At 44.2% G+C, this 19,524-nt stretch overlaps 1 protein-coding gene and 1 long non-coding RNA gene across 3 annotated transcripts; one reads left to right on the top strand and one right to left on the bottom strand.

The window, feature by feature from the left end:
• Nucleotides 1-1,018: 1,018 nt before the first annotated feature.
• Nucleotides 1,019-4,976, bottom strand: LOC146436679 (uncharacterized). Of its 2 annotated transcripts, XR_014852753.1 has the most exons (4): nucleotides 3,147-4,976; nucleotides 2,802-3,063; nucleotides 2,349-2,372; nucleotides 1,019-2,065 (listed from the first exon to the last, which is right to left on the bottom strand). It is a non-coding gene; the product is annotated as an uncharacterized LOC146436679 (long non-coding RNA). The 2 variants fall into 2 exon arrangements; XR_014852752.1 differs by having other exon boundaries at nucleotides 2,802-4,976.
• A 1,403-nt stretch (nucleotides 4,977-6,379) lies between these two features.
• Nucleotides 6,380-17,217, top strand: WEE1 (WEE1 G2 checkpoint kinase). Its single transcript, XM_085063136.1, has 11 exons — nucleotides 6,380-7,123; nucleotides 9,190-9,398; nucleotides 9,880-9,946; nucleotides 10,030-10,202; nucleotides 11,068-11,189; nucleotides 11,779-11,925; nucleotides 12,312-12,407; nucleotides 12,489-12,574; nucleotides 12,670-12,840; nucleotides 12,932-13,077; nucleotides 15,828-17,217. Exons 1-11 carry the CDS (start codon nucleotides 6,557-6,559, stop codon nucleotides 15,976-15,978), a joined length of 1,935 nt encoding a protein of 644 aa, XP_084919262.1. The 5' UTR covers nucleotides 6,380-6,556; the 3' UTR covers nucleotides 15,979-17,217.
• The last annotated feature ends 2,307 nt before the right edge of the window (nucleotides 17,218-19,524 follow it).

The following is a 19,524-nucleotide window of genomic DNA, read 5'->3' as shown; positions in this document are numbered from 1 at the left end:
TCTTGCAGTCACTTTGTCCCTTTTAAATATTTCTACGGTTTTTCCCTGTGGTGGGCTTTGCTTTAGTGAAAAAGGGATTATTTTCAGTGCTCCAGGCTGATGCCCTGTTGTGCCAGACACACTCTGCACAACAACAGCACGGCTTTTACCCTAAAGGGTTCATGGTTTTCATAAGAGTAAATCCTGCTGTAAACAGCCTTCATCCCTGCCGGTGTGATTAAGCCCAGCTCAGCTGACCGATCCCGCAGATAGTGGTGTGAGACAGGCACGTGGTGTCTGCTCAGCACACAAGGGAAGGACAGGGCTCAAGGACCTGATAAACAACAGCTCAGCTTGGAAGGCCGTTCTTCCTGAAGTTTACTCTGGTTCCTGACCTCCTAACCCCTCAAATACTGCTGGGATTTGTCCGACTGGCTGCTCTGCTTTCTGCGAGGATTGTGCTGTAGCAGAGAAATGCCTCCGCGTTGCTGTGTTGTTGTTCCCAGTGCAGTCAGGGATTCTTCCCCAGGGACAGGAAGCTATTAATCGCTATTTAGCCACCGAGGAAAGATGGTGTGCAGTGCAGATCTGATCAAAAGTGTTTCTGAATCGGGCATCTCCAGCTCTACAGCTGTTGAGATATGTCAGACTCTACCTTAGGCTGACCATGGCTTCTACATCCTACCAAGATGCAGGAGTGCCCTAGAACAAACCTATTCCAGTCACTCGTAGTTTGTCATCGAATTAAAACAAATTTTCTATTAAATTTTCTGTGTAGTTTTCAACCAGCACAGGTGAAATTTCACTAGTAGTTGGGTGGGATGCAAACTGATTTTCTTAAGCAGTAAGGTATTAGGAGACTGGAAATGACAGGTAACTTGGTGTTCTGTTCAGCGATTAATTTACAGTTGTTCGAAGCTTTAAAAAATTTATGTATTCAGCATCCATCATTTTTGTCTTGAAAAAAATGGAAATTGCCTTGTCTTTGCAGATGCAGAAAATCAAACTCCAGCTCATTGTTTATGATAAGGTACTCCTATTTTTTTATTTGCAAAGTATATATTTGAACACCATATTTCCCAAAATAGAGCACAGTATCCTGTGCTCTATTGATAAAAACCTACTAAAGCATAGGCACCTATGACAGCAAAACAAAATGTCAAGAGCCATTTTCAGTTCTTTTGTTGTAAATAGTAAACTACACTCAAACTGAGGCACAGAAGCAAGCATTTTTCCTTGTTGTGTTATGTGTATTGTAAAATGTCCCATCCGTTTGGCATTCCTTTGATTCTATTTTTCATTCTGCTGGTGGAGTTCATTTGGCCAAAGGAAAATCTAACAATCTCATTAGGCCATCACCATTAGCACTAAGTGGTTGACACCTTTTTCCTATCAGGAATGGGCTGATACCAGACTTTTTCAACTCAATTCAAAGCAGACTTTAATTATCCCAATAAACATACAAGCTTAGATCAATTATCCCAACAAACATAGAAGCCTATATCAACCAGTGAGCACTTTGTCCTACATAGTCTGTGTATTTATCTCTGCTGGAAATCTGACCCCCTTAAATCCAATGCATCTCAGGTTCTGAAACAATAAGAAATTTTCTTTGGATTATTACTTTTCTGTTTAATTATTTGCAGTATTTTGCTCAAAGGAATGACAAACTATTTACACCTTCAGGGTACAAGTAATTGTGTAGAATTTCTTGTATAACAAAAAAGTGTCTTATGTTGCTGTCAAAACCCCAGTGTTTTACCCTTTCTTTTGTTTAAATCCATCATCAGCCTTCAGGTTGATTGGCTGCTGCTTTTTAGTTATTTTTCAAGAGGGTTTTATACTTTCCATGATATTACTGCTTGGTTCTGTAGAATTTGCTGAGAGGTTCCTGAAAAGACATCTTAGTGAGGTGAGACAGGGAAAAGAGGCTGACTTCCCAACATCTGGCAGGTTTGCTGGCATAACAGAAACCACAGGGATGTAAAAAGTTCCTGGAGATACAACAATGGCCCAAAGCTTCATTTCCAGCAGGCTTTTTTCTCTGGTGTCTGGCTAATTCAGATTGGAATATAAGTTGTAGTGCCTGAAAAATCAGAAAGTGCAAGAATGGTTTGTGGGACAGATGGGATTAGCTGCTTTTTGTTTTTAAACTGATGCATTCAAGACCATAAGAGACAGATTTTTGAATGTATGTAGATTCCTAAAGCTGGTGTTAGTCAAAAGCTGTGGCTTCTTAAAAAACTCTTGCTAGGCTTTTATCTTTTTATCTGCACACCTAAAAATGTTTGCAAAATGGTTTACCTTAAATGATGTGCATAAGAGATTATTAAAAGAAGACTAGTAGATTTGAAAAAAAGGCAGCATACCTCTTCTATGGTTTTGCATGTTCCCTGAGGGAGAAAAAGGAAACAAGTTAGTGATACAGGTAAATTAGTAGTGTAGCAACTACTTAATTTCTGTGCATTAGACATTCTGAGGTTTTTAATTGCTGGTACAAAATCTTTCTATTTGGATTGTTTTAACTTGGCCTTAACAGAAGAATGGGACATTCTAATTGTACTGTTTCAGTCATGGCAATCATTCTGCCTCTTCTACTTTTCAGATGCATTGGAAGAAATTTCTTACCTGAGTACAACCCTTGGGAACAGATTGTTTTGCCATTTTCTTGTTTAGCAGATATCAGGTGTTACAGAGGCAGATATACAGGCAAAAAGGGAGTCACTAAAAACTGTCATGAGTGTGTGCTCATAGTCATAGAGAATTGTATGGCACAACCTGTACGTTTTAAATTTACTTTGTGCATTTTAACTTGGGAGTACCTTCAGATCTTCCCTGAAGTTCCTAGATTTTGGATCCAGAAGCTGTTCTTTACTTTGCAGAAACTTGTGGTGCTGTCAAATTCCCCTTTCTGTTCTCTGCCTTGTTCTCCTGCTGTTATTATTTTGTGTTCCTGGGCGAATACATCCCTGAGAAATATCTTCTCTGCCTGCAGTCTGTAAAGAGAACAAGGACTGGCAGCATCACCTTTTGGCATGTCTTTGGATATACAAAGTCCATTTTTGATGGGAAGCTCATTTAACTCTGGACCTTGTAATGAAGAGAAAGAGGTTGCCAGCTAACAGCAGCTGTCAGCAGCACAACCCCAGATAAAATAATCTTCAAACTGCTCACCTTTAGGCTGCCAGTGGCCCAGAAACAACAACTGCCAGTTGGCACACTCCCACTTAGACCTGCTGCCCCTTATATGCTAATTCTTGTGTGAACACTGGAATGCCATCACTGGCACTGGTGATAAGCACACTGGTCCCTGGTACCTGCTGAAAAGCAAGATAAAAGCTGGGAAAACAGCAAGGATCTATCTCTGCTCTCAGTTCTCCACCAACAGCCTTGGCACAGGTGGCTGCAGTTTCTGTTTTTCACAAAAGCAGCTTGACTTTCTTCCTCTTCTGCTTTTTCATTCCATTTATGCCACTCATAATAAGGTGAACTCTCATAATATGGTGAATTATGCTGGCTCATGTAGAATGGGTTTTATCCAGATTTGGCAGAACTATTCCAATTTGATGAAAGTGGTTTTGGAGGATTGTAGATGAGCTTGCAAGTGCAGGAATCCTGACAAGATGGCAATGTCTCCACTTCTGTGGCAGTTCTGACAGCCAGACAAATTGGCCATTGTTCTATTTCTTCCCTATTCATCATTATTTCAGTTCCCCTGCTACCCACAAAAGTTGGAAACAACGGTTTCCTTGAGCTTGAAAACTCCTAGTTAAAAGCATCTGTTTGTCTGTGAGTGTGTGCTGCCCCAGATAAGTATTTCTGGTAGCAAAACCTTTGGTGCACCATAAAAGCAAGTATTATTAAAAAAAAAAAAAAAAAGGCCAATTTTGCAAATATATCCTGAAAACCGTTAAACCACTCAAATTTGTAGGATTATCAGTCAGGCACTGCCTAGACATCAGTTCATGTGCTGTTGCATCTATTTGAAGAGTCAGGGCTTGAGTCTGCAAGATCTGTAGCAGCTCAAAAAGCACAATTTAGTCAGCCTCAGAGAATTTGGGATTAATTTGGCTCGGAGAGGGTGGCACAGTGGAAGCCTGCAGAGCCCTCGCTCAGCTCTTCCTCCTGTGGTGATGTCCACAGTGCTCTCTGGGAGGGAATTGGCTCTGTGGGGCTCTTTAGCCAGGCTGGTCCTAGGCCTCCTAATGCTAATTACAGGTGTCACAGGGACAGGGGAGCAGAGTTGCCACACTCAGTCTGGGCAAAAATCATCTCTTCAACACAACTGTTCATGGTCCCATCAGAGTGCAGCAAAAGAACAACTGATGCAAGTTCAGAGCAGCATGTGTGTAGAGTCTGTGAATCCTTACATAGCAGCTATGCATTTTTTGAGCTATTTATTCAGTACTTCCCTTAATTAATTGCTTTCAGGTTAGAAATAAGCTTTCTTTTAATATCACTGTGTTACTGTTGTTTCGTTATTTCTCTATTCCTTTTTCCTTTCTCTCTTGTATATGTCTTCTCTTCAGAAATTATTTGTTCTCTGTACAAACTGAATTGTTCCACTTTATTTTGTCCCACTCAACTGTTCCAGTGATTAGCAATTAGTTGGTTAAACTCAGTTACAACAGGGCTTCTGAACTTCAGTTTGCCACTTGCTCTCACTAAATACCTGTGTCTGTAGACTCCAGAAAGCAGTGCAGCATCAGTTATATTTAGGTTGAGTTTGAGAAGGAAACTGCAGCTTTGACATTACAGGGGGAGGGATTTATTGAAAGCTTACAGTCTTTAAACTTTTTCAAAGAAAAGGAAAGTAATATATGACTGAAGCAAGCCACAGACAGTGGCTGGGAAGTTTTGAGTCACTTTATAAGAATTGCTTTGCATCTCCCTCTGTGGGCTCTGAACTGAGAAAGAGGTGGAGATTGTATTTTTAAATAGCGTTCTCTTATATCATCTGTTCTAAAACTTGAATGCTTCAGTTAGTACTTGCAATACACTGCATCTCATTTTAAAAATGAGTATTTTTAATGGGATATTATTGTGATTCTAAATTATTGCACAGCAAGTGTGTTTGCTCTCAGCTTGATGTAGCCCTATCTCTGTCCCATTTTCACAGGTTATGTTGGCTACTTTCAATTTTGTGAAACTAGTTTTTCAGTTTTCTCCAAAATGCAAATCTCAAAACTTGTGTTCCTGTGGCTCATCACTGCTCGTCCTGAAAACAGGACAGCTCTCTGCAAAGAAATGGGTGTTTTCAGACCCAAGAGGTTTGAAAAGGAGGAATTGCTAGCAAAAGCGGAGTACGGGACACTGACATCGCTGTGGGTCCGAGGCGCTGCTCTCGTAGGAATGTGCCATGGGAGCCCTAGAGGGCTTGTGTGCCGGGCAAGGAGGGGGCTGTGCTCCAGTGTGCCCTGCGAGTGACTGCTGGCTGTGCTTCGGTGTGCCCTGCGAGTGACTGCTGGCTGTGCTTCGGTGTGCCCTGCGAGTGACTGCTGGCACTGCCTGCACGGCCAGCGAACGGGCTGCGTGCCTGCAGAGCCCGCGGGAGCACAGAGCAACTCAGCAGGGCTTCTCTGGGGCTCCCGGGGCTGGAAAAACCCTATTTTTCATGTGCTTTGTTACCCAAAGGGCTCGTTTTATGGCGATTTGGTTCAGGAGAGGGGCAGGTTTATTTGTAGGGTGCCAGCAGACAGAGGAGCCCGCAGGCAAAGTGGTGGCACCTGCGGGGAGACACGTGTGAGGTGCAGCGTGCAGCATGCAGCATGCCTTTGCCGTGCTGGACTGGGTCCGTTCGGAGTGTGCGACAGCAGCGCCCAGCCCAGCCCGGGCTGCTCCGAGCCGCCTGCGCCTGAGAGCCGCGTGTGGGAGCCTCATGGAAACACCTTCGGGGGGCTGCGCTTAAAGATAGGGCGCCTTTAACAGGCGCAGGAGGTGCTGGTATTGCATTGCTATTAGATGTTAAATACTGTATTATGATGATGGAGGTTTTTGGTGATCAGTTCAACTGGAGCAAGACCACCACGTTGTAGGGGAGCGGCAGCCTCGCAGGGCGGCGCGGTGGCCCTGGAGTGGGCCGGGCGGGGCAGGGCAGGGCAGGGCAGGGCAGGGCGCTGTCCCCGGGCGCTGTCCCCGGGCGCTGTCCCCGCTGCCCCGGCGCTGCCTGCCCGCCGTCTCCGGGCGGTTCCCGCTGTCCGGGCGGAGCCGCCCCGGGGCTAAAATGGCGCCGGGCGCGCGCCTCACGGCCGGACACGTCCGCGCGGCCGCCTCGGGGCGTGGCCCCGGCCCGGCCCCGCCCCCCCGCTCGCGCCAAAGCGGCCCGTGACGCGGCCCCGCCCCCGCGCGCCGTGTTTTCAAACCCGGTGGGCGGGCGCGATTGGCCGGCGTGCGCGACACGTGACCAACGGTCGCGGGAAAGCCGCGGAGTCCGAACGGCGCGCGGCGGGGCCGTTCCCGGCGGCGCGAGCAGAACCGGCGGCGCACGCGGGCGGAGCGCGGGCAGCGCAGCGGGAGCGGCCGGAGCCGAGCGGAGCGGAGCCGAGCGGCACGGGCGGAGCGGAGCGGAGCGGCCGCCATGAGCTTCCTCAGCCTGCAGCGGGCGGCGCCGCCGCGGCGCGTCTCGGCCCGGCGGGCGGCGGCCCCGATCCGGCAGAAGCTGCTGTTCCTGAGCGGCCACAGCGACTGCGAGGAGGAGGAGGAAGAGGAGGAGGAGGAAGGCTGCGGCAGCAGCAGCGCCAACAGCACCGGCGAGGACTCGGCGTTCCAGGAGGCGGACTCGCCGCTCTCGGCCGCGCGCACCCCGGCGCGGAGCGACCCGCCCCTGCTGGAGGAGGAGGAGGAGGAGGAGATGGAGCCGGCGGCGGCGCCGCTCCCGGACGAGGGGGACTCGTGGGAGGAGGAGGGCTTCGGCTCCTCGCCGGTCAAGTCGCCCGGAGCCTATTTCCTGCTCGACTCGCCCTCGCCGCTGGCCCCGCAGAAGGGCCGGCGCTACTGCGAGCGCTCCCCGCCGCACCCGGCGGCCGGCGGGTACCGGGGGCCGCGGGGCGAGGAGCCCGGCTCGCCGCTGCCCGACTACCCGGGCACGCCGCCGCACAAGACCCTGCGCAAGCTGCGGCTGTTCGACACACCGCACACGCCCAAGGTGAGCCCGGGGCGATGGGCCCGGCCGGTCCGTTATGTAACGGCGGGGCGCCGCTCGGGACCCGCCGGGGGCTCGGCCGGGCCGGGCGGGGCGGGGAGGGGACGGGGCGGCGCCGCCTCCCGACGGGACACGGGGCAAACCGTTTATACAGTAGTCTGATATAAACACAAAACTTTCCTGGGTTTGGCGGTGTTGCGTGGAAAATATATTTTAAAAGTGCGAGCGTGGAGTATTAAAACTCGTGAATGAGCGCTGGAGTGTCGGGTGGGCGTTGGCTGGGGGTGTAGCCGGAAAGTCAAAGCTCGGCCGGGAGGTTTACTCGTGCGTGTCTCTCGGTGATCTGACGCGTCCTAGGAGGAATTTCTCCACAGGAGGGGTGATCAGCCATCGGAATGGGCTGCCCGGGGAGGTGGTGGAGTCACCGTCCCTGGAGGTGTGTAAGGAGAGGTGGGAGCTGCCGTTCAGTGCCGTGCTCTGGGTGACACGGTGGTGTTGGGTCACAGGGCTGGGCTCGATGATCTCAGAGGGCTTTTCCAGCCTCATGGGCTCTGCGATCCTGTCGTGTTGGAGTATTCCTGTGGTGGTGCCGTGTGCCGGCGCTGCTTCGCTGTCTGCACTCCTGCATCGAACCTAAAAGGCTGTTTGAGTAGTCGATGATGTTAAACTGATGGATTCCAAAGCTTGGAGGGATAGATGGATAACTCTTAACTCTGTCAATGACGCACTTTTGGAAGGCGTTTCAACTTTTGAACTCGACGCTGAGCAAAAAAACCCTGCATAGTGAATTTAAATCTAGTGATAATTGGCTTCCTTTCTTCATTACTTTTCATATAGCCCTTTAGAAGTAATCCTGGGATAATCCCCAGGGATAATCTCCCAGGGGTCTATAGACTATAGATGGAAAACAACTGACTTAAGGTGCGAGAAAGGCAACCTTGCTAATTGGTTTTTTACAGGTTCCATCTCCAGCGAGGTTTCACTGGTAGAAATCAGTGGTAGGAGTTTGGAAAAGGTACAGTTGGTGATGATTGTATACCTTGTCAGGAGCAGAAGCTTCGGAGATGCAAAAGTTTTGTGGAATGTGACACTAGAAAAAAGTTCTTAACACAGCAGTTCAGTGGGATTCTTAAATTAGGTGCCCAGATTTTACATAGGTTATCTTGGAGAAGTTATTTTTGGAAGAATCAGTTGTTTCAGGTAGCCGGTGGAAGTACAGAAATGTGTCCTGAGATGCACAGTGAGTTAAGTGTCTTCATCTGGTGCAGATTTGAGGATTGCAGTTGAGATTGCCATGTTCTGAGTGTTGTTCCCGATGGTGGTTTAGGCTTTAGTTGTGTCAAATCCTTATTTTGAAGGGTGTCGTTAGGAAAAGGTGATGCTCCTGCTTGTGATCCAGTCATTGGCCACCTCACCAGGATGAAGGAGACTCAGGTGCAGACTTCCCAGTGTAGCTGGGAGAGGTTTCCTCATATGCATGGTCTGGCAAATTACCACCCAAAAGATCCGGTTTGGATATTTAACTGACAGTGCAACCATACTGTCAATTCTTGAGCAATTTTTTGTAGGCTCAGGAAGATGCACCTGTGCATCAATATGAAACGTTGCATTTGCTAATTTTTTTAAGATTGTCACCTAGATTTGTAGAAACCAAAGATAATTTCCTGTCTGACCTAACTTCCACACCATGCATGTGAAAATCGTGGTGATGTGGTATAGGATCATCCTGAAGTTTCATCTCTGTTCATTTAATGGACAAAGATTTGTCCAAGAAGTTTAGGTGATGATAAAGATAGGAAAGATGATGATGAGAGTAATCTTTTTCTATCTTCTAAAAATGATTTTAATGCTGGTTTGCTTGAACTGTTTCTGTGTAGAGAGCAAAGTGTAATAGTTTCTTAGAAATTATTTTTGATGGAAATACAGGTATTTAAACAACTGACACCAACTTTAATTAGACAATGTTGTAACGATGACTTCAAGCGTGACCTGAATGTTTTATGTCTAAAGCAATATCAAGGTTATAAATGTCTCTTTTTTTTTTTCTTTCTCTTTTTTTTGAAATACAGAGTTTGCTTTCTAAAGCACAAGGTTTAGGCTCCAGCTCAGTCAAACTTCGAGGGGGCTCACTGTTTATGAATGTTGGGAAATCAGAGAAGCAAGAAGAAGATTTTAGACAAACACCTCATGTGAACATCAATCCCTTCACTCCCGATTCCATGTTCCTTCACAACTCTGAAAGCAAATGTCGTAGGAGGAAGAGGATACACTGGAATGAGTGAGTAACTTATAGCTTCCTTTGTTAAGCTTGTATGTAGAACTGCTTTTGGCTGCAAAAATTCTGTTACAAATTGCTTCTGAGAAAGTTTTTTTGCTTGCACATCGTTAGCAATGTATAATACAACTCTTAAAATATGTGCTTTGAGATGCGTGATATCATGAAATAATCATTTAGCACTAGATCTTTTGATTAATGTGCAGAGAGGATAGACTAGGCTGTGTCTTACAGAATGGGCCATGCACACAGTCTTTTCTTGGGGAGGAAAAAAAGCATTAAATACTAGTGTGAAACATGAAGGAAGAAATGACAAAGATATTAACATGGCTTCTTTATGGGTTTGTGTTTACAGGTGTCTAGTGTTCACTTAATTAACTAAAATTAGGTAGAATGGGAGAAATAGATCTCAGAAAAATTTAACAGCTTCTAGGCTTCAGATTTAAGTTTACTGAAACCATGTTATTTCTGGTGTGAATTTCAGCTCTTGTGGAGAGGACATGGAACCAAGTGATGGAGAGCCTGAAGAGGAGACCATGAGACCTGCTAAGGTACTTAATCTTTAGAACTTGATACTAATTTTGGCAGTTTGTGTATCTGCAGATCTAAATATTTTTCTTGGTAATCTTTGCAGAGGATAACAATAACAGAAAGTAACATGAAGTCACGCTATGCCACCGAATTCCATGAGTTGGAGAAGATTGGATCTGGGGAATTTGGTTCTGTGTTTAAATGTGTGAAGAGGTTGGATGGCTGCATCTATGCAATAAAGCGATCCAAGAAACCCTTGGCTGGCTCAGTGGATGAGTGAGTACTTCCTGCTCTTCAAACTTAAAAGTCTTCTCTTAGTATGTCTTCTTCATGTAGCTCTTTGTGTTGGTGTCCATGGAAGGCATTTAAGAGAAAAGTAGAAAACAAACATTAACTAAATTTAAAACAGATACAGTTTTGAAGCCACTTTTTTTCTTCCCCACCCACCCCCCAGATACTGTGCAGTACTGTGGAGAAAAGGCTAATTGGCCTCTCTCCTGCCAGATATTTGTCCCAATATTCTGTGTGGAAACAGATTGTTCTCAAAGTGAGAATAATGCTTCCTTGCAAAAGTGATTCTTTGAGAGATAAACAGAAAACACTATTTCCAACTAAGTCCTCATCCTTGTTAGCCTGAGTGACATGCAGATGGGTTAAGTCAATTTGGGGGTATTTTTTGGCATTTGTGAGTGAGCCTGTGATTCATGACTTAACTCCACACTGTTGAAATAGTTATAAAACCCCACAGGTTTGAGTTGCACAAAATTGTGTATGAGACTTACACACATGACGTTAGGAATGTTGAGTTCAGTGAGACTCTTGGCTTATGATCACTTTTATTTTTTCCTTAAAACTTCAGTCATGCATCTCTAAGCTTGCTGTTGCTACTGGTTGGCAAGTATGTAATGGAAGTGGCAGCTCCCTCAAGAATTATCCACACCAAACTGTTTTTTTGATGTTCTGTATACTAAGTCCTTTAATATAATGTAAATTATTTTAGCTGTTTGGATAATAGTACGAATCCATCTTACAGTGCCACAGTACTGAATATGAAGATTTTTATTAGAAATACTTATTGTAATAAGAAATTGTACTAATACTCACAATACTCACATGTGCTGGTTTTTTTTGTGACTAACAGGCAGAATGCTTTAAGAGAGGTCTATGCACATGCAGTTCTGGGACAGCATTCTCATGTAGTAAGGTACTACTCTGCATGGGCAGAAGATGATCACATGCTCATACAGAATGAATATTGCAATGGTAAGTTAAGTAAAGATGACATACAGGTTCCTACAAGTTCTTAACACTAGTTAGGAAATGATTACCCTACTCATAGTTCATGCCATCTTTCTCTCAAGTGTCTGGTATGTCTTTCTATTGGTAAAAGCATATCAGATGTTTGAAGCAAAAATTACGTGAAGTTGCAGACCAAGTCATGCATGTTCAAGTATATTGGAAGTACAGTGAGGCATTTGTGAGCAGCAGAGCTGTTCTTCTGCAATAGTACAAGCTGGAATAGAGAAAATTGCTAGAGTTTCTGTTAAAAAGGGAAATGAAACCTGATTTCTGAAGCATTTTGCTGTTGTTGATGTGCTGCCAGAGATTTGGATGAGACAAAGAAGCCTTTTCCCTTGTATTGATATCCTGTTAGTTTGTGTGGCAACTACAGCAAAAAAGAATTTTATTGTATTACATGGCTAAAAAGAGAGGGTACAGCACTAGATTTGACACTTACTGTGTATTGCCAGCAAGTTTTTTGTGATATATTCACTTAATTTTGGGAGCTAGTTGTTACTTTGTCAAGTGTTTGATGTAAAAAAATAACTTGTTTTCTTTAATGATGTTTTAGGCGGCAGTTTAGCAGATGCCATAAGTGAAAATTACCGGAATATGCGCTATTTTACTGAACCAGAACTGAAGGACCTGCTGCTTCAAGTGGCTCGAGGTTTAAAGTACATTCATTCAATGTCCCTGGTACACATGGATATCAAACCGAGTAAGTTTGTAACTGCTTTACTCTGTATTGACAACTTCCTCAGTTCATTTAATCTGCTGTAGAAAAATGAACAGTTAGCCACACCTTACTAACTGTAAATTCTTCCCTGAAGTTCTGAATAGGAGCACAAAGATGTCAGTTATAAAATTGGCTAGCAGACCTAAACTGTTGCGTTTATCTTGGGTTCTTTTTGTGTAATTGATTCTATTTGCATAACACTTGGCTGCCTTCCCAGCAGAAGGGCCACAGCGAGTCAGTTATAGCTTCTCACTCTTTGAACAGGGTATATATACAAATAAAACTTCTGCATGACTAAAGCAAACCACAGTAAAACTAGGTCAAGTAGAAATTGCACAGAAATGTTTAACAATCCTGCTCTTTTTCAGGTAATATTTTCATATCTAGGACATCAGTCCCGAGTATAACTTTGGAGGAAGGTGATGATGATGACTGGTCATCTGACAGAGTCATATTTAAAATAGGTGAGAAGCAGCACAGTTGTGCTCAAAAGAATTGCATCATCTCATTGTCTTCTGGGAAGTAACTTTCTTTTCTCCTTGCAGGTGACCTGGGCCATGTAACTCGAGTCTCTAGTCCTCAAGTGGAAGAAGGTGACAGCCGTTTCCTTGCAAATGAAGTCCTACAAGAGGTAACTGTTTTGTTTATGGGAAACAGTGATGTTAGGCCTGCATGCTGTTTCCTTTAGAAAAAATGGTGAATTTATTTTTTCTTTTTCTTTTCAAGAACTACACTCATTTGCCGAAAGCAGATATTTTTGCTCTGGCTCTGACCGTTGTCTGTGCTGCTGGGGCTGAACCTCTTCCAACTAATGGGGACCAATGGCATGAAATTCGGCAAGGAAAACTACCCAGACTACCACAAGTGCTTTCCCAAGAATTACTAGACTTACTGAAAGTAAGAACTTTTGTACTAGTGGCTCACTGATAAGTGCAATTTATTGTGTAGTTGATCTTAACAAGAATGCCTTGTTTTCCTTTCCCCCAAGGTTATGATTAATCCTGATCCTGAGAAAAGGCCTTCAGCTGTGGCACTGGTGAAGCATTCAGTGCTTCTCTCTGCTGCAAAAAAGAGCGCAGAGCAGCTCCGGATAGAGCTGAATGCTGAAAAATTCAAGAACTCACTCTTGCAGAAGTAAGTAGGTCTTTGGGGTCCTTCAATAGGGCTTCATTTCTAATAGGTTTTCACCTGACAGTGAAGTGATGATAAAGCAGGAGTGTCCTTGTTCATGTGTGAGGTCCACAAATCTGTATGCGTGTGCGTACCTGAGAGTGCAAAGTGGGTCATGGAGCTTTTAAAGGAACTTTCTCCAGAGAAAGAACTGCTTGAATACTCTCAGGGAATCTCAACAGCACTATTAGTATTCAAAGCATATGAAACTTTATGGTTTTTAAAAAATATTTCAGGACAGTGCACGTTTTCATGACATGTAAAGCTTAAGTTGCATCTGTATGATTTGAGTCTGTGTTTTCCTGGGTAATTTGTACATTGAAACATGTTGGAAAACATGACTTAAATGACCTGTTTTGAACTTAAATGAAATGGCACATTAGGAATGTTTTTGTACCAATTTGACCTGTACACAGCAGTGTTACTGGGTCACCAGAGAATAATTTGTATCAGGAGGTCATCTTGTCCTTCCCCTTGCTCAAACAGTCAACTCTGAATTAAAGCTTGGAAGAAGAGATTCCCTTCAGGAAAGTCTTATTTCTGCTTAAGTTTCAGGGGAAAAGTCAGTAAATTAATAAGCAGCCATCTGACTCTTCTCCTACAGTTATCTTTGCATGTGTTGTGCATAATAGGCAGGCTTTTTTGAGGGAATATAGAACACTGATTTCTTTCTGAGTTGTCTTGAACGAAGATGTTAATTTCCTGTTCAGGTTCACTCCCTTGTTACCTGCTTATCTTGCCATTGACACAGTCTGACCGCAGCCAGATGTACTAGATTAGATGGTTGTCTCTAATATTATGAATTACACTGAAAGAATAATTAGTTTGTGCAAGTTGTTAAAGGGCAGATTTGCTGAGATCAAGATTCAAGATGCTTGCTTGAATTAAGACAGTGTATTGCTGTATCACGTGAAAGAGAAAGCTGGCAAAGCTAGTGTTTTGTGAAGACTTCTTCTGGCCTGGCAACAAGAAGGATACATCCTTATAAAATAACTATAAATCCAAGAATTATTTAAAAAGAACACTTATCCACAGTAGTTGTTAACGCTGTGTAGCATTGTGCTCCATAAAATATTTCAGGTAGTTATTTGGTGGGGGAAGAGGGGGTTGTTTATTTTGGGTTTGTTTTTTCTAAAATTCCTGCATTTGAACTATTTAAAATACCACTTTTGTGTGTAAATAATCTTCAGTGAAAAGAATCCTTTTAAGGCAACTCAGCTTTTCTACTGTGTTGTCCTCTTCAGAGGAAGGAAGAATTCAAGATTTCTAGGCAAGAATTCAAGATTTCTAGGGAAGAGTGGAAGGATATTGTAAAGCCTAATTTCCTGGTAATGGTGTGAGCACGTGTGTGCATTTGTGACCTTCACAGGGAAGAGGACTAAAAATTGGTTGCATTGTCTTGCAGTGAACTGACACAGTGATAATGTAGGGTTGATTAGATGGGGCACAGGTGTTAATGAATAATATTTTGGTTTACAAGAATGGGAATTTGTCGCTGTTGAGCAGCTAGCAGAGTAATGAATGCATCAGTTCTCAGTGGCAAGAAGGAATGACCTTTATTGTTTTGATTTCATCACATATATAGAGTTCTCAAAAGTCACCCAGATTGGTCAGTCAGAAGTCTTCCCCCAGGCCTGATTGGCCAGGCTTGCACTGTCCAAGTTCTGGGACACTGTTCCAACAACATCCAAACTTTATCTTTATTTATAAAACACAAGAAAATTTCTCATGGGAAAAACCTGTGCTAGCCACAGGAATTCCTTGTTAAACTAAAATATGTAGCTTAAAACTGAATACACCTACACCAATATGCAGCAAGCTTGTAAAATTTGATTTTGCTTTGCACTCGGGTGTGAAGTGGGGTTACAAATGCTAGCTCTTAAAGTTGAGAAAGTTCTTTGATGGATAGTTTGAGATAGTGGAAGGAAGAGAATATGGGGGGAAGGCTTAAGCTTAGCCATATGTCAGTATTTGAGGAAAGGAGAAAAGCAATGTATGGGAGAAACCTTTTATAAAGATAGCTTTGCTCTTTAGTTGGACTATTTTATAGTTTTATCCTGAGTTTGATTTAACTTTGTCCTCAGACTGGGTATTGGTAATCCTCTGAAACAGAATAGTTGGCAGAATGTTACATGGGCAATGGCCTGTGATACCTTCAGAGACTCTGCCTTGCAGGCTCACATTTTTGTTAGGCAAAAAACAGGGAAGCGACGGTAAGCTTTTGATGTGGGTATGCAAAAGGGGTAGGATGACTCTTGAGTTGTCTGTTGCCAGCTTCCTATATCTGTGCTCATCTAAGTGTCTGTTTGAGTCTCCCACAGAAGATCAGGTGTGGCTGAATATGCTTCCTTTGGGCAAACCTCAGTAATGAACTCTGCCTTAATACATGCATTGTGCTAGGAAGTAAACAGCACCCTACCGTGTCCTGGTAATTGGAGTGTGGAGCTGCTTATAACAGGCTGGATTTCAGAATCTGAGTTGTGTGAAGTTTTCATTTCCTTCCCTTGCTTTTCAAAAGAAAGAACAACTAGAGCATCCCACCTCTGCCCTCTGGGTTGGAAACAGCGGATGCAAATCATAATGATCTCAGTATGACCTAAAATGACTTAAAGTCTTGAGCTGTGACCCGCTGTGGTTGGTTTGATATCTCTTGCTGTGCCATGCCTGTAGCCCTCGTGGGTGCTGCTGGGTGTGACACTGTCCCTGTCTTGCAGAGAGCTGAAGAAGGCGCAGATGGCGAAGGCTGCGGCCGAGGAGCGAGCGCTGTTCACTGACAGAATGACAACGAGATCGACAACACAGAACAGACCATCCCGGCTCATTGGGAAGAAAATGAATCGCTCCCTGAGCCTTACCATCTACTAACTCTGGAGTCAAGAACTGCAGAGATGGCCAGAGCATCTCTGCTGGACTGAAGCCTAAGGAATGGAGGGAAGCCTCCAATTCCTGGTTTTGTGTCCTGTGATCAGTGTCACCAGTTGTACAGCTATTGCTTCTGGGTTTTCACTTGTACTCTGTGGTTGATTCTGTATTAACCCTTTGAGTTAATGGACTCGGTTACTCTCCTGTCTGTAGAGGATCCTGGATGTTATTCCATAAGCCTTTCGGTTACACTGTTAGATGTTACGTTGTCCCAGGGTTAACCACTATAGTGGTGTGCTGCTTTGTAGTGTTACAGCATTGTAATGAGAAGCAATATCCCTAATCTTTTAAGAAGGAAGGCAGGGGGCCTTATTTTGATAGTTTTTTTGTTGGTTTTTTTTGTTTTGTTTTGTTTTTTTTGGAGCAGAGGGGAATACATTTTAAAAGACAGGCTTTAAGGCCACCTACAGTCAATGTACCTGATGTCAGGTAGACTTTTGTGAATTTTATTTGTGTATTCAACTGGGAGCACTTTGTAGGCATTGCATAAACCACAGCTTAGGAATCTGTGGAATTAAGTGCCATGTGGAACTGCTGCTATTTTTAGTTCAATGTCCTCGCTGTAAACTGTAGCATTAAAACAATCATTATTGTGTTAATAGGCTTCTTGTTAAAGCAATTAAGTGAAACAAATGTAAGCTGCATTTTAGTGAAAGCAGCATTTTTCTCTCAAAGCTAGTGCATTGTGAAAAAATGCACCAATTTAATATTTGGACTCTGTCTTAGTGTAGTGCAATTGTTAATGTCTTTGCTATTGATGTTTTGTTATTCTTTCTAATAAGGTTCTCTGAATGTTCATATTTTCTTCAGTTGCCCATTCTTGAGGCTATTGTATGTTTGATTTTTTTATGTTGGAATACTTGTAAATAGTTGTTTAGTATGTTGAGGTTGTTTTTGATTGTTCATGTACATAGGTTTGATCATGCTTATAGTGTACTATAGTGAGACTGCAGTCTGGGATGCCAACAGACACAGCTTAACTATTCAGTTTGAAGTTCCAAAATGTGGAACAGAATGTGGCCATGGAACTGGTGTGATATTGAACCTAGGCTGACAGAACTGTTCTGAATACTGGCTTGTCTCTTCATTCATTTTACTTAAAACAATGTTTTCCTTTTGTGCTCTATTTGTTCTTACTAGTGTTGAATTTGAATATTAAAGTTAAAAGTTCTGTTTGTTTAATATTGTCTAACACTTATTTAACTTTGTAGTTACAGAAATAAAATGCTGAGTTGGGAATATACTATGGCAAGTCCTAATGAGATCTGCTTCCCACTCATGCCTAATGCTTGTTATTCCCTCTCATGAGAGTGGGACTGATAAGACACTTGCTGATAGTTAGGAGAGAAGCACCCTGGTTGGTGTGTTAGTGTCCATTGCAGTCTGTCTCTGCAGCCTCAGGATGGTATTGCACTGGGAAAGATGAAACCCCTGGGAGAAGAAGAGCCCATGACTGAAGATGGAGGAATAGAAAGTATGTGAAGAAAGACCTTGGTCTGAGGTAAGGAAGAAAACTCAGGAAGTGCTGAGAATGGGAAGAGAACAGTGGGAGGAGTTGGAGTAGTTTCAGGAACACAATAATGGCATGTTCTGTGGTATGGAGGCAAATGTAAAGAAGAGAGACACAGTAAATAAAGGCTTGATAGATCAGTCTGTTGTGGAAGTTTTTACCTTGTATTAGAACTGCAGGTGACTCAGAGGAGCTGTATCTGAACTGAGTGGACTGTTATAAAGTTCAGCTTTGCAATTAGGAAAACGTAACTGCTCAGTGAGTAAGTAACTTCTATGCATATATGACAGAAATTCAGAGGCTTGGTGTAATGTTACTGAATATACAATCACCAGTAAAAATGGATACACTGGAATACCTTTCGGTTTTTACTTTATATGATAGCCCTGTCTTGTCTGTGAGAGAACTTAAAATATATGGGTTTGTTGCAGTGTTTTAATGTTCATCTACATTGAGACCTTTCTTTGTACATACTTTTAAACAGAAATATGAATTGGTGGGGGATTAGTGAACTTAAACCTTTCTTTCTCTACAGTGAAAAATAATTTGTTCTGCCTATGATAGTTGATACATATGGAGAGCTGTGCTCATGTCTGGGCAAAAGACTGCCTGGATGGCTTGGCCCAGGGAGTGGATGATGCCACATCCAGCTGGGGCAGTGGTGTTCCCCAGGGATCAGTGCTGGGGCCAGCCCTGTTTGATGTCTTTATCAATGATCTGGATACAGGACCGAGAGCTCCCTCAGTTGGCAGATGGCATCAAGTGGTGGTGGAGTGATGATCTGCTGAAGGGCAGGAAGGCTCTGCAGAGGGATCAGGACAGGCTGGATCCATGGGCTGAGGACACAACTGCAGAGGGATCAGGACAGGCTGGATCCATGGGCTGAGGACACAACTGCAGAGGGATCAGGACAGGCTGGATCCATGGGCTGAGGACACAACTGCAGAGGGATCAGGACAGGCTGGCTCCATGGGCTGAGGACACAACTGCAGAGGGATCAGGACAGGCTGGCTCCATGGGCTGAGGACACAACTGCAGAGGGATCAGGACAGGCTGGATCCATGGGCTGAGGACACAACTGCAGAGGGATCAGGACAGGCTGGCTCCATGGGCTGAGGACACAACTGCAGGAGGTTCAGTGAGGCCAAGTGCCAAATCCTGCCCTTGGGTCACACAAGCCCAGGCAGCACCACAGGCTGGGTCAGAGTGGCTGAAAAGAGCCCAATGGAAAAGGACCTGGGGATGCTGTTTGACAGCACATGAACACTAGACAAGAGTGTGCCCAGGTGGCCAAGGTGGCCAATGGCATCCTGGCCTGTATCAGGAATAGCCTGTCTGGCAGGACCAGGGCAGGGACTGTCCCCCTGTACTGAGCACTGGTGAGGCCACACCTCGAGTGCTGTGTCCAGTTCTGAGCCTCTCACTACAAGAAAGACATTGAGGGGCTGGAGTGAGGCCAGAGAAGGACAACAGAGCTGGAGAAGGGTCTGCAGCACAAATCTGATGAGCAGCTGAGGGAGCTGGGGGTGTTTAGCCTGGAGCAAAGGAGGCTCAGGAGAGACCTTATCACTCTCCAACTGCCTGAAGAGAGATTGTAGCCAGGAGGTCAGCTCCCAAGTAACAAGAGATAGGACAAGAGGAAAAAGCCTCAAATTGTGCCAAAGAGGTTTAGATGGGATATCAGGAAATATTTCTTCCCTGAAACAGTTGTCAGGTGTTAGAACAGGCTGCCCAGGGAAGTGGTGGTGTCACCATCCCTGGGATTATATAAAAGCTGTGTAGGTGTGGCACTTAGGGACATGGTTGAGTGATGGACTTGGCAGTGCTGGGTTAACAGTCGGACTCCCTGATCTTAAGAGTGTTTTCCAACTTAAAGAATTCTGGGTCTATTCTAGTGCTGGTCACAGGTTTTGTGTGCCATTGAAGGGGTGCCCAGCTTAAATTATGTGACTGAAGTGACTTTAGATGTTTCAACTTTT

Source organism: Lichenostomus cassidix, chromosome 5 (assembly GCF_008360975.1).
Source record: "Lichenostomus cassidix isolate B80296 chromosome 5, HeHo_3.0, whole genome shotgun sequence".
Classification (NCBI taxonomy): Eukaryota; Metazoa; Chordata; class Aves; order Passeriformes; family Meliphagidae; genus Lichenostomus; species Lichenostomus cassidix.
The sequence above is the reverse complement of the archived record's forward strand: the minus strand, read 5'-3'. Positions and strand labels throughout refer to the sequence as shown.

Coding starts and splice junctions, on each gene's coding strand:
- WEE1 (XM_085063136.1), top strand. CDS start 6,557: ATGAGCTTCCTCAGCCTGCAGCGGGCGGCGCCGCCGCGGCGCGTCTCG. Junction 11,926..12,311: donor ACACATGGATATCAAACCGA/GTAAGTTTGTAA, acceptor GCTCTTTTTCAG/GTAATATTTTCATATCTAGG. Junction 12,575..12,669: donor CAAATGAAGTCCTACAAGAG/GTAACTGTTTTG, acceptor TTTCTTTTCAAG/AACTACACTCATTTGCCGAA.